Source organism: Silene latifolia, chromosome 5 (assembly GCF_048544455.1).
Source record: "Silene latifolia isolate original U9 population chromosome 5, ASM4854445v1, whole genome shotgun sequence".
NCBI lineage: Eukaryota > Viridiplantae > Streptophyta > Magnoliopsida > Caryophyllales > Caryophyllaceae > Silene > Silene latifolia.
Window position 1 is genome coordinate 12,115,407 of NC_133530.1, and position 15,288 is coordinate 12,130,694.

The following is a 15,288-nucleotide window of genomic DNA, read 5'->3' on the forward strand; positions in this document are numbered from 1 at the left end:
CGCCTCGCCTACTTGGTACTTAAACGACACAATCGGGGGAAACTAATTGCTAAAAACTGTTAACTATTAATACACGTAGTCACACAGCAAAAAGATTCTGATTTTAGTCTTTACCACCTACTGGCTCCTGCCCTACCACAAAACAAGAGTTGTCGTCTGGGACTCTTTGCTGCTCACTAATCTGGTCTTGACTCCTTACCCAAGCTCCAAGGAACTCTCTCATTCACCCAACGTACATTATTACTTCATTTAGGCATGTTATACCTATACTCGCTAATAGACAGGCAAATTGTTGTTTAATACGAATATATCCGTCCTAAACAATGAAACGGGTTAAATAGATGGATGAGACAAAAAAAATAGATGGATAATGATAGGGCGTCCAGGTGGCGCCGAGATTGAGTGTCACCCTCTCACATGCATCCTTTATTGAAAGGGTCCCTACTTATTGTATGTGAAAGGGTGACGCCAAGATTGTGTGTCACCCGATAGCGCCAACTCATTTTCCAAAATAAAATACCTATATTCCGGGAATAATATTTGACAGGTTTTACACCTAATGACGGATAGGATCGTCTTAAGCATATATATCCTCTCCTAAAAGAATATGGTACTCCGTATAAGATATTCCATCATATCATACTATAATGGAAAACTTGACTAATTAACCTTTGTAATAAAAGTATTTTGTCTCCTAAAATATATAAGCCATATAAATAATCTTCGTATATTTTCATATAAACATACTCTATAGTCTATTCTATACTCCCAAATCATATAACACACCTTTCCAAAACCCAAAAATTCTTCCCATAAATTATCCACTATTCTCATACATATATAACACATACACAACTCATCTTTATTCTCGTATATTTCTTCCTTTCTCTACTAATTTCATATTTCAAATTTCTAGTAGATAACAGCTAGTTCGTACTACATATACTACATACTCCATACTCCATAGACAAAGACTTGACACCAACCTTTTTCCACACACCATTATCCTACAAATTCACCTCTTCATCCACATTATATAATAACCTTCTTCCCCTTCTTTTTATTTAAATTAACAAAAAAAAAAAAAAACACAAAATGAACTACGCCCACCTAAAACCCTCTTCATCCGTCCGGGTCACTGACCCGGACCTCGTCCCAACCCCAACACCCCGGGCCCGATCCAGGGCCTGGGTCATCGCCCTCGTGGCCATTGCCTTAATCCTACTCGCCGTAGCGTGCGGGGTCCCTATAGCTGTGAGACGGGCCCGGGGCGGGTCGGGTCGGCCCGTCCGAGGCCCAACCGCTGCGGTGCGGAAGGCGTGCGGGGTGACGAGGTATCCGGAGTTGTGTCTGGAGACGCTTGGGTCGGCACCCGGGTCCGATCCGAGGACATTGGTGCACGTGTCGGTGAATGCGACGATGGTTCGGTTTAAGAGGGCGGTGTCGTCGTCGTCGGAGATATTGAATTGGGAGATGGATACGTTGTCGAAGTCGGCGTACGATGATTGTATGGAGTTGTTGGAGGAATCAGTTGAGTTGCTCGCCAATGCGTTAACTGTTGTTTCGCCAATGTCGGTAGATAATACCGTTAATCAGGTTGGTGACATGGTTATTATTAATTTACTTTTTAGTTATTTTTATTATTTTAAATGATTTATTTCGGATTAGTAATGATTATGAGTCTATAACGAAAGCAATGTCCTTATGTCATACGTGGATGAATTTCATCTTTTATTCGGCTCACTTTCTTCGCGTAGCACCACATCATATAATTTCCGAGTACATAATTACGTTTCATGAATGGTAAATTATATTGAATACAAATATGAAATACTCTGTACTTGAGACAAAATACAAGTAACTTTTTTCTACAAGTAATATTTACGGTTTGTTGTAATCTTAATTCGGTTTACAAATTTTCGAACTTAAAAAGTAAAATGAATATATTCGTCTTAAATAGTAAAAACAGATTAAATAGATGAAAGTGCATGACAAAAAGAAACTATTCCTCCTTATATGATTTATCTCTATAAAAGTATAAAGTAGTATTTGACCTGAGTTATACTTAAAACAGATGTGATCGTTTTAACTAGTCCTACGCGACAAAATAAGTGTTTACACTAGTTGGTAGGGTTACGCGAAAATGATTTCTTGACTTTAGTCTCTTGAAAGTCTCGAGTATTATGGTTTATGAGGCGTAGAAATTAGAAATTGGATCACGCATTGAATAGTAAATGTACGTTCAAAATTAATTTCAAACACAAGTGGGATAGTACTATAGTAGTCTAGAAATACTTTCGGTACTTGGTCTTGCTTGCCATGCAATAAGACGAGATTTTGTAACCATTTTACAATATAATATGACCGTTATTGAAAAACAAGTTACCATAAGCTCGTATCACTGACTTTATCATTATGGTTACATTTAAACATAAAATTGTCATATTTGTCCGTCTGAAAAATTTGCGTACTTTCGGATCCTTTTTATACCACTTTTCGTAGAATTGCATGTGTACGTTGTAGGTTTTTAGTTCATGCAATATTAAGTTTCAGGTACATCGTAGTACGGACTACGGAGCCATATACACAATGGCGAGGCTAGGGAAAGGGTAATTGTCGAAGGATAGAAATTTCAAATAATTTATTAGTTAATGCAATATATCGATATCGAATTGTTATCTTGACAATACAATATGATCGATATATATATAATAATCTTACTACCCAAAATTAAACCTAGAATCTCTTAATAACGGAAACACTATATCATCATATCGATATCATTCCCTAACAATGATATATTATTCTCGACATATCCTAATATAATTAGTTAGTTAAAATTTTAGAACATTTTCATGTTTAGACTGTACTATTATCCGTTTAATTTCACTAAGTTCAAATTCTAACTCCAATGTTTAACAACCTTTGTCTAGATTGCCAATTTTTATACTGCTTTTAGGGCTTTTATCAGCATCATTTTATGAAAATTAGAATAATTGGCTTATTACATGACGATACATTGTAAAACATCAATTAATATGCATGTGCACTTAAGGCACATTCTAGAAAAACCGTTTGATGTATGTGTTGTATTTTCTAAAGTTTTTGGATACAATTCGAAACTCATTATTATGAAACGATTATTAAAAAAAAGACAGCTTTCTAGTATTAAAAGTACGATGCTTATTGATAAGAAGAATCATACAAAAGTATGGAATTATAAAAAGTGTACTACCAATTAAAGAAAAGCTAAGGTTCCTTCTTCGTGGTTTAGACATAAGTTACTATTGGAATATGACATTTGATCTTTTAATCTTTTTACTCCCGAGTGAAATCCTCCAAAAACACCATAGTTGGTCGATTTTTGTGTACCTATTATATTACGGGTCGTAGATAATTTTGGATTAATTTCGTGTCTGATTACCTTGTTATATTATAACTTATATGCAATAATTTCTTATTTGTGACGTATCATTTTTTGTTACAACCAAGAATAGCTGATATTAAGCCTGCATGCCATGGGAATTTTTCGTTCAATTCGAAAATAACCGCTTTGTGTTTTAACACAACATAAATACATAAATATTACCTATTTCAGATTTGATCTCCCCATCTTTTTGTAGACAAAAGCCTATAATTTGGAATAGTGAACAACATTGTTGCTATTATTATAGTTAAATAATGACATTCTTGCCCCCATTGTTTGTTGGTGAGTGGTAGCAAACTAGCAACCGACTAATAACATTAAAAGCAAGCTACTATTGATAAGTTTAGGACATAATAACATGTTAGTAGGTCCTAATTATAAAGTTCTCTTATCTTATCAATTTGATTTGATAGACCTTTCCAATCTATGATTTACCTTTGGCGGAGCTAGGATTTGCCGGTATTTACAATAAAGGAGTGAAAATTACACTAAGGACAAACGAGTAATATCATAAGATAAACTCGAAAAGAGTTTGAGCTTTTAAAATTTTCATTTTTCACCATTAATTGAGAGTTAAATCAAGCTAGCCAAGGACTCTCATGTGCTTAACTCAAGTCGAAGTACTTGGCAAATTCATTGAGAAATTTCTAGTATTATCAAGGATGTGAAATTAGACCTTCATTTTTTCGATTAGTGATAATTAACATTGCTTTCGTGAAGTTAACAAGGTTGCTGACTTCATGACTTTTATTGGACATTCATGTCCAACTCGTTCGAGATGGTTCGATAGCCGGTGACTTCAACGAAAGGATGAGATAGGTTGGACCTACCCTAGAGGATCAACCCAGTTTTCTTACCTAATAAAAAAAAGGACTCTCCTGTGTTGAAAAATGAAAATTTCATAAATATTTATATAAATGTTCGGAACTTTTTTGAGTTTATCTTATAACAAAATTCGTTCGTCTTTGCTGAAATTTTCGTCCCTTTATTGCAAATCTTGGCTCCACTGTCGTATATAATGGTAAATAGACAAAGATAGAATAACGTAAAACATGTAGATAAAGAAAGAGCACAAATTCTTGTATTAAGTATAAAATAGGGCAAATCAATAGAATAGACAAAAATTTCCGCCTCAAAATTAAAAAAAGATAAAAGAGATAAAAAGCAGAATGTTTATAGAATGACATTGACGAACTATTATCCAATTTATCTATATAAAGTATAATTTAACCTGTTTTATATTTAAGACAGACCGTCTTAGGGAAGATCAACTAAAGAAGGAATAACTTTATGTCTTTATACATTTATTTCAATTTTCTTTTTTTTTTTCTTTTTTTAAACAAAGGACCACTACTTTTGTAGGAGTATTTTGTTCATAGTGAAGTCAATGTCTAAAGCACTAACTATTCATGTCATAAAATGAAAGTATAGGGTGGGTCGAAGCAAGATGTGATGACATGGCTAAGTGGGGCCATGACAAACCAAGACACGTGTACAGATGGATTAAATGAAGCAGGTGGAACAATCAAGAATCAAATGGCTCAAAACTTGGTAGACTTATCAGAATTAGTAAGCAATTGTCTAGCCATATATTCGGCTACTAATGGCATTGATGATGATTTTGCGGGTGCTCCTATTCAAAATAGACGATTACTCGGATTCGAACCCGAAATCGTTGACAAGTCGGGTTTTCCTAAGTGGATGTCACGGTCCGAAAGAGTGCTTTTGGATACTCCTACTCCGGGTGTTCAAGCGGATATTGTTGTGGCTCAGGATGGGTCGGGTACTGTTACGACTATAACCGAGGCGATTAAGAAGGCTCCCGAGTATAGTAATCGACATATTATTATCCTTGTCAAGGCCGGAACGTAAGTTTTTTCGACAAAAGTTGTATTAATTTTCATGCTTGCATTACATTATTATTGCATATATATACGTACGTACTTGAATAAAGTCTCTAGTAAGAGAATCTAATAACTTGGTGTCAAAAGTCAAAATAGGTAAAAAATAAGTCAAATGCATGCTCATTTAGTCATTTAATCATTTATAAAATTTCAAAATCATTTGATTATTTATTATTGTATAATATTTAGATTAGTCGCACAATAAACTTATTATCAGGTCAATCTAGTAAAGTAATTAGTTACAACTTCAGGTTGTTAGATGTTACTTCCTCCGTTTTCATATGATCTATCCATTTTATTAAAATATTACACTCATATATTCAACAAATGGGTAGATCATATAAAAACGGAGGAAGTATCTAGTAGTCAGTGCGTCAATAATACAGAGTTCTACCTAGTGGTGTTTATAAAGTGGTCTGGATCGGTAAACCAGACCAACTAATCCGGTCTGGCAAATTGGCGGTTTGGACCAGATCGGTTGTATACCAGTCCAGTGTACGGGACCACGAAAATAAGGAATACGGAGTATGTTTTTACATGATTACCTTTAATAACTTTAATGTATAAGAAAGGAGAAAAGTGAGAAATTTGTTTTTAATTGGTTGTTTTTTTTTGCTCTTTTTTACAGCTAGTAATAACTGTAGTAAAAATAGACTTTGAAACGAAAAGAACCAATAAGAGAGAATTACTATTTGGCAATTTTGGAAAAGTCCTAACGTAAATAATGAGTTCGTTGCTGTCAAGAATTTATCATAAGGTGTCGGTAGATAATGCACCTTTTGTTTTTGATGTTTGGTGGTTCTTTCTTAAGGAATCAACAACTAATTATTAGATCATGGACTTAATTAAATTTGGTCATGTACTTAAGTACGTAAGACCTCTAGATTTTGTTGAGACGTTGGTTCAGCCATGTTTGGTATGGTCTTGCTCCGATAAGATTTGAGTCAATTTATGGGTCACAATATGGAAGTTGGTATTTGGTAGGAAAAGCTGAGGTAGGAGGAGTTACGTTTTTTCTGGGGTGTGGAAATTTTGGTCGATATTTTGTGTTAGTAGGGAGAGGTCTTAGGTCTGGTGGAGTGCGGTTATTCCATTGGTTTGGTGTAAGCCTATTTTTGTGGTTTTTAATATTTGGTAATCTCTTAGAATTTGGAAGCTTGGATACATGTTCGGCAGAAGGGATACAATTGTGGCAATTTTTAGAACTTGGAGTTAGAAGAGTTAAGGATTTAGAAGAGGTCGTTGTAGTGTACTGCCCTTTTGAGACTTGCAAACTGGTTCACTTACGGGATAGTTTTGGAAGAGATCAAGCTTTGGAGGAATTATTTAGTTCATTGGCTTGGATTGTGGTGTACATCTTGTAAGTTTTGCCTAGCCTTTACTTTGGAGGTTTGATTACACTTTTGGCCAACACTAAGATCATGAAAGGAGGAAGGGATTATGGAGAGGAGGCGTGATGTTTGTACCCGAGGTTCTTCGTGGTTGAATAGGTTTTTGTGTCTCGTACTTGTTGTTTTGCTTTTACTTGTGTACTTGTTTGGGACCCTACTCGCTGTAGGTCTCTGGGATGTTTCCCTTTTTAAATCAAAAAAAAAAAAAAAAAAGGCTCTAAACTTTTTGTCATTATATATTGTAGATCGAGTTTGACTACTTACACATACTTACGTACATTAATAAGTAACAACATAAGCGAAATTCAAAAAAAAAGTTCAAAAATTTAGAAATTTTTATTTTCCAATTAAAGCAAGCACCCTGTTAGCGATAACAAAGTTAATGTTGTTTTTATCAAGCACCTTTGTGACTATGAATAAGGTGTATGTGTAATATGAATTCGATTTAATTTAACGCATAATTCGAAAATGACTTGATATTGTTTTTTATAGGTATAGAGAAAATAATTTGAAAGTCGGACGGAAGAAAACAAACTTATGGTTCTTAGGTGAAGGCAAAGGTCGAACTGTCATTACCGGCAAATTGAGCGTCGGCCATGATCAAATTACGACGTTCCACACTGCCTCTTTCGGTAATATCACTTCCTAAAATAGCTTATTGCTCTCTACATAATTTTCGATAATTTTCGAATCATATTGCATTATTATTGCCCCTTTTAGATTTGATTTGCTTTCGATTTTGTGTTTTTTGTGCTTTTGTTAAAAACCGATTTTACTTTGATGATGATTTGAATCCGGGTAGTTCTACCTTTATTACGTTAAGGTTCAAAAATCTCGTATTTTAGCTATCTAAGGTACTTTGTAGTAATAATAATAATAATAATAATAATAATAATAATAATAAGGGAGTTTGACTGTTTTTATTTTTTTAGGCGTAGCTTTCTTTATTCTTGCAAGGAGAGGCGCCCAAATCAGATCCTACGCCCACTAATTTCTTGTAAACTTTTGATGGGTTAATAAAAGTTTATGTTTTTTTTAAATAATATAATAATAATAATAATAATAATAATAATAATAATAATAATAATAATAATTAATGTTTTTTAATATAATATGAGGTTGTAAAAGTAACTTAACTTTATATCGAAACCATTACTATTGGATGTTAATTATAGTGTTGACAAGGTTGCAAAAATGAAAAACAGCTTAAACCTTAGGTGAATAAAGTGTAATAAGTCGGGTCACTAAAGATAATTAAACTAGCCTAGACCCTTGAGATAGCAAAGTGTAATAAGTCGGGTCACTAGAGTTAAACTAGTTTAGACCTTGAGATAGAAAAGCATAATAAAACGATTTTTAGTTGAGAACATGACCTGTGGAGATCAAATCGGGACCTGATAAGGAACAAAATAAGAAGAACAGTGACTACTAGGATGTTATATGGTCGACAAGGAGAAACAACTTAAACCTTAGGTGATCGACCAAAGTGTAATAAGTCGGTCACTAAAGTTTTTTAAACTATCCTAGTCCTTGAGATAGCAAAGTGTAATAAGTCGGACCACTAAAGTTAAACTTAGACCTCGAGATAGCAAAGTGTAATAAAACGAATTTTAATTTGAGACGATGACCTGTGGAGATCAGATCGGGACCTGAAAGAACAAAACAAGAGGGTATGGACGTCTTGTTGAAAAAATGGTCATATAAATGAATGTTGCTTTGTTTGCAAAACATTGTCACAGTTTGGCAGTTGGGCCTTTTATTTCAGAATCAAATTCTTGATAATGTTTTTTGTGCTTCACTTTTATTTTGTGGGCCTTAAAACAATAAAAACAACAAGATATGTTGTTTGGTTATTTACTAGTCAAATGGTCACGAACGATATCTCAGGACAAAATATTCGAAAAATTTGTTGTGTGCATGAAAATGAGATGGTGGGTTAGTATCGACTCTTGGTAGTCGGTACCATTTTGTTAAATAGGTAAAGTTTATTAAAATGATGTATTTTATATAAGAGCGTGTGTGAAGATAGTAACCGAGACTCGATATCACCAGGTGACGTCTAATCATTGACCTAATAACAAACGCAAAATCTTATTTCAGACGGGCTGTTTTCCTGTCTGAAATAAGACGGATAAAATGTTGCCATTTTTTAAGAAAATGTAACCATTTAATCTACAAAATGTTATAATTAGGGGGGTGTTACTTTTTACCCTGAAAATGATGTTAAAAATAGTGGCAACACGTTATAAGAAAATAACATTTTATTGTAAAATGACAACATGTTGCCCGTCTTATTTCAGACCGTAAACAACAGTCTGAAGCAAGATGCGCTGAATAACAAATACTCCGTATAACATTTTTGTTGGTTAATTCTGCAGCTGCCACCGGAAGTGGATTTGTAGCCCGGGGCATTAGTTTCGTGAACGAGGCGGGCCCCGGAAACCACCAAGCAGTAGCGCTTCGTGTTGGAGCCGACCACGCGGTGGTCTACCAATGTGAAGTTAGAGGATACCAAGACACACTCTACGTACACTCTCAACGACAATTTTTTAGGGAGTGTGACATCTATGGCACGGTAGACTTTATTTTTGGTAACGCAGCAGTTGTGTTCCAACATTGTGCCATGTGGGCCCGTAAGCCCATGGATCTACAAAAGAACACCATCACGGCCCAAAATCGCAAGGACCCGAATCAAAACACGGGTATTTCAATCCACTCTTGTGAAGTCAAGCCTACATCGGATCTTGAACCCGTCAAATCTACCTTCCCAACGTATTTGGGTCGCCCGTGGAAAATATATTCACGGGTTGTTTATATGGAGTCGTTTTTGGGTGATCATATTGACCCTAGAGGGTGGTTAGAGTGGAATGCAACATCTCCATTGAACTTGCTTTACTATGGTGAGTATGGTAACACCGGGCCACGAGCTGACGTATCAATGCGAGCCAAGTGGCCCGGGTTACATGTGAGTATGTCAAGGATAGATGCATTGAAGTTTACAGTTACCCAATTTATCTTTGGTGATAGTTGGATAACTCCCACAGGAGTAGCATATGATTCAGGGTTATCGTCGTAATTTTACATTTGATCAATGTGTCAATTTGTGTATAGGAATTATTTATAATTTTATAGGCAAATGCTTATACTATAAGTGTTAACATTTTACCAATAAGCACCATAAAATGGTGAGGTTTTATTTCACAGATGTTCAATTAGATATAATGATTAATCATGCATGATTGGATTGTATTCTATGGATATATAGTATTGATTAGATAATCATTATTCATTAATTGAAATATTGATGGTTTTGAGATGGATTAATATGAAACTCTATTTCAAAACAACTCAACCAAACATTGGAATGTATTAAATACATTTCAAACTTTCATATCACCCAATCAAACACCAGTATCTTTGACCTGTTTTCATTCTAAGACGGATATATAAGAGAGATTTATTTTTCGATGAACAATTTGAAAATGAGCTTGTAGAAGTCTACCCCTAATAACAACATAAAACTTAAACTTATCTAGCTAAACTGAATGTTGTAATGGAGATGATTCCTTATCTACTCCATAATAATTTTATTAAAGTTGACACAGAGATATAACGGAGTGTGCTCAGTCCGTCTTGCTTGTGACGGAGATACCCGTCGCAAGCTTGCGACGGGTCGGATAGTGGTGTATTCGTGGAAATTGGGTCGACATTAATTACTGTATATGAATAGTCAAGTGAGACTTTTTTTCCGTCTGCATTAATTATGTTGCATTAACCCTATCCTAATCCCCCCTTCCCAATGTAACCTCCCCCCTCTCTATCACAATTACATTCAGCGTTACTCTACCCCCTTCTCTCTCCCCATTCAAATGTTTATGAAATAAACCTTTCATTTTCTTGCAGATCGTTCCTAATTAACAAAAAAATAATAAAACATTATCAATAAACATGGTGACAAAACGAATCACACTGAAGAAGAACACAAGATCCGCAAGCAAGAGTGACGAAGTCGGTGAAGGTATGTATTTCTGTTGCTGTTATTATTATTTTTTGGGGTAATAATTATGGTTATGGTTGATTAAAAACGAGACATGCAAATGAATATAAATTTTTTTGATTATGGTCTCCTTTTCTGATTTTATGTCGTTGGTGCTTTTGTTGTCATTTTGTTTAAGTGAGTAGTCTTTTCTGATCTGAAACTTGTGATGTTGATTATTGACAAGTCTCTTGAAAGTGATAACATTTTTTTTTCAAACTTGTAATTTTTTTTATGTTTGATCATTATTTGGGTGTTCAAATGTGGGTGAGATGTAAAGAAATGAAAAGGGTGACATTCAGGGTGGATGTGTTAACATTTTTTGTTTGTGTGTCACTCTTATAATGTCGATATATTTTGTTCTCTTGGTAGGTAACTTAGACTATAACACAATAATGTTGAAAAATGGTGACAAATTTCTGGATTCTTGGTGTTAATTTTGATGTGTCTTCAGTTAGTGAGTAACCATTTGTGAGATGTTTGTGGTGATATAAAATGGAAAACAATTGGGCTGAATTTGTTGACATTGTTTTAATGTAATGATACATTTTGGGTATGTGCGTTAGTCTTATAATGTCCTTATATTGTGTTGACATTGAAAGTAAGTTATACTATTAACAACAATGGTAAAAATGTTGACAAGATGCCGAAATTTGTTGTCATATTGGTAAAAGAATTTGACAGTAGTAATTTTTTATGTTTGTTTACTATTTGGGTGTTCAAATGTTGGTCAAATGTAATGAAATGAAAAGGGTAACATAATGGGTGGATTTGTTTACATTTTTGGTTTGTGTGTTACTCTTTTAATGTCGTTATATTTTGCTCCCGTGGAAGGTGACATGTTTGTGGAATTTTGTTGTTAATTTTGATGTGTCTTCAGTCATTGAGTAACCATTTGTGAGGTTTTTGCATATTCTATAGGTCCGCGTCCGTAATTGGATGACAACAAGGCGGAATCTTAGTGTGGTAAATGTTATCCACAAGAGCCTGATGCAAGAGTTAGGATCCCATGACGAGAGTGGTGTGGAACTTCAGTCCAAGTCCAGTGAGATGACTAGTGGAGCTTCAGGCTCGCAGTCGCAAGGGTCGTTCACACAGGCGTTGGCGAATCCAGAGTTTGTTGCTGCCTGGAATGCACTTGGGGAGAAGTTGGACGCCTTGATTGATGTCGAAATGGTTCATCCACCATCCTTTTCACTTGGACTTGATGAGATTGCCGTACCAAGTCAGAGAATGACCCAGACTAACACGCGCAGCAGGGGAAGGAAGGCTACTGCACAGCCTAAGTAGTGATGTTTATGAGATTGGGTTTGTTTGTATTTTGGAAGACGAATTATGTAGGGCCTCATTTTGGGTGATGTTTATAGCCTCGTATTTTGGACATGTCCGTTTTCTTAGCTTGTAAATTTGGTGAATAACTTTTATTTTGGAAGTGTAGCATCTCCGTCATAAACAAGCAAAGACGGATTGATGTTGGTTATTAGAATCTGATATGCCAAGTAAAACTTTTGGTAAGAATGTGTGTGGTTATAGTACTTATGATACCATATCCATCAGCAATGGCAACATAAACAGCTGGAAGTTTAATGACATACATGCGTATTTGGTAAAATGTTCACATTAGACCTCCAATTCTGTGACCATATTTTGCTATTATGTTATCAATTAATTTATGATGACATTTTGGAGAGGAAAAGCTTAGATTGGGAATATTTTTCCACTTTGATATATAAACTGCAATACATGCAATACCATTATATTACCACATAAGAAGAGGTCCCAAATTATGCAATAATGGTCACGTGTACATCATTCTCCAATTCCGTGACCATATTTTCCTATTATGTTATCAATTAATTTATGGTGACATTTTGGAGAGGAAATACTTAGATTGGGAATATTTTTCCACTTTGATATATAAGCTGGAAGAGTTCGAAACAAACTGTTACAGCAGATTCTACGACTGAGTCCGAGTACTATGCCGCGTCTGAAGCTACAAAGGAAGCGATATGGATGCGTCAATTCTTACATGGGCTATCTGTAGTGCCTAGTTCGAATGACCCGATCACCATCTATTGCGACAATAGTGGTGCCATCTTCCAAGCTAAGGAGCCAAAGTCTAGCAACAAGTCTAGACATGTACAACGGAAAGCTCATCTAATCCGAGATTACGTGGAGCAAAAGGAAGTAGTGATAGAAAAGATTGCTACAGATGATAACATAGCAGATCCTCTCACTAAAGCATTACGACAAGATAAGCATGAAGGGCACGTTAATTCCATGGGAATTAAACGTGTTCCTAAGTTGTAGTACTCTTTTATGGATTAGATTCATTCGCTTTTGTACTCTATACAACATCATCGTTTTGATATTTTATATATATTTTGTTTTTCATGTGGAATTGTACGACAATTTTTGAACACCACAAAGTGAACTGAACGAACATTATATTTTTCAGTCCTTAATTGCCCACATGAGCTGATAACTCTGGCAATTATTTTGTGACGTTGGTTGATGGTGGGTTCAACGAGCCATAAGTCAACCGGTTGACTGACCAATCACAGAGGCGATTTATACGGATATTTCGTAGGACACAATTGTGACATCGACGTGGAGTCCTAAATGTTTTATAACATTCGGTACCCGGTCGTGGATAGGACTTCCATGGTGATCCTAAGAGTCGATTCTTTTGACTATCGACTGTCTCTTGAGACTAAGGCAGATTTTGGGTGACTTTGGTTTCTTTCTCACGGTCATCCGTAACGGGGGGCCAAGTAGATTTTTTTCGGGTCATTTCATGCTTTGTGCTTAGATCGGAAGGAGTCGCGTTGAAGGAAATATTCAGCCTTTATCAGGTACTCGATATTTCTCGGGGCCACTCGAGGAGTCAGAATCGAAATGCATGGCCATGCTCGGATACGGATTCGTTTTATCGGTTAAGTTACTCTCTAGTCGGGGAAACCACTCTAGATACGGATCGATTGTAAAATACGACCTTTGTGGATCCGGATCTGCACATTGTTTTACATTGAGTGGGAGAAATTTTAAATGAATATGAGAATCGGTTATCGCACATACACTTGTACGGACAAGTGGGAGTTTGTTGGAGCTTGTGTCCTCCGGTTAGTGCGGATAACGTCATTGCACATACACTTGTACGGACAAGTGGGAGCTTGTTGGGCTGGTGTCCTTAACGATTAGTGCAAGGACTTATAAATCTCTAAAAGGATCAAAGGGCATACTTTTGGTATTATTATCGGTTGATCCACGTTTATCAATAACGGTTGGCTTGCTAGATAAGTTTGACGTTATTGTCATACGGATGGCGGTGATCAACTGGTCCCTAAAAGTCACACCTATAGGATACGTTTGAGAGATGTGACGGTATGAAAATACAGACATGTAGATGCCAATTTTGACTAACCGATTAGTTCGAGTTATTTGACTAATAATTAGTCAAAATGTGATGTTGAGATATTTTATTTAATACGGATTAAATAATAATGGCTAAGACAAATTAAGCGGTTAATTCGTAAAATTGAATATAAGCGTTTTATATTTAATTAAATGTATATTGAATATAATTATACAAATCTTTGTTTTGTCGGACATGTATTAATAATTCAACTAACCCGTATTATTAGTTGATGCCTTAATTTCCGATAACCGATAACAGTTTATAATAAACACCGCGTCGTATACATTTTAGCCTCGGACCACGAGTTAAACATAAGGAGAAAATGGAAGCCCATTTCCCCCTTGATCCACTCGGCCAAACCGAGATTAGGAGAACAAAAGGGAGAGTTTCTCCTCCCTTCTAACCTAATCAATTCATTTGCTAAAAATTTTAGGGTTTTGGGAATTGTGCCTCCCGAAATTCGGATCTCTCATCCAACACAAACTCACAAAACAATCCCCTCAATATTGCAAGGCAATTAGGGGATTCTCTCTAGCACAAGGGCATTTCTCAGACAATCTTGGGTGCAACATTTAGGAGGAGATCTACTTTGATCTCTCATTGCCATTTTGCACTAGGACCGAAGGTTATTTCTAATCTTTATCGTTTCATTATGTTTTTCGTTTTATGACTATAATCACATGTAAATTTTGCGTTATAATCCTATAATTAAAGGGTATTATACGGATATTACCCCACAGTAGAGAGGTCACTTCAGCGTTGGCCGTACCATAGAAGTTCTCGACAATTGACCTAGCCTCTTTAACGCTCTGGCTCTTTGTTATCAGATTGTTGACATTTGTAAACATTGAACGTCGCCAATTGACAGCCTCTTTAACGCTCTTCCCATAGTGACTTGGAATAATCAGTATCTAATGAAGTTGACAGGGTCACATTAGATAAGAAAGTATGGCCATTGATCAAATACAAAAGAACAAGTGCATTAAAATGAACTTAGATAATGAAGTTCAAAGGGTGACATTTGCCCAAAAAATATAGACAGAAATAAACTATATTTTGTCAGTTCAAATTGAGAAAGTCAAATTGACAGGGTGACATTTGCCCAAAAGGTA

The 15,288-nt window shown here is 35.6% G+C and overlaps 1 protein-coding gene and 1 long non-coding RNA gene across 2 annotated transcripts; both read left to right on the plus strand.

Moving 5' to 3' along the window:
* Positions 1-956: 956 nt before the first annotated feature.
* Positions 957-9,969, plus strand: LOC141656723 (putative pectinesterase/pectinesterase inhibitor 61). Its single transcript, XM_074463730.1, has 4 exons — positions 957-1,596; positions 4,859-5,295; positions 7,215-7,354; positions 9,101-9,969. Exons 1-4 carry the CDS (start codon positions 1,096-1,098, stop codon positions 9,796-9,798), a joined length of 1,776 nt encoding a protein of 591 aa, XP_074319831.1. The 5' UTR covers positions 957-1,095; the 3' UTR covers positions 9,799-9,969.
* Positions 9,970-10,510: 541 nt separating this feature from the next.
* On the plus strand, positions 10,511-12,271 carry LOC141655903 (uncharacterized). Its single transcript, XR_012548231.1, has 2 exons — positions 10,511-10,740; positions 11,680-12,271. It is a non-coding gene; the product is annotated as an uncharacterized LOC141655903 (long non-coding RNA).
* Positions 12,272-15,288: the final 3,017 nt, after the last annotated feature.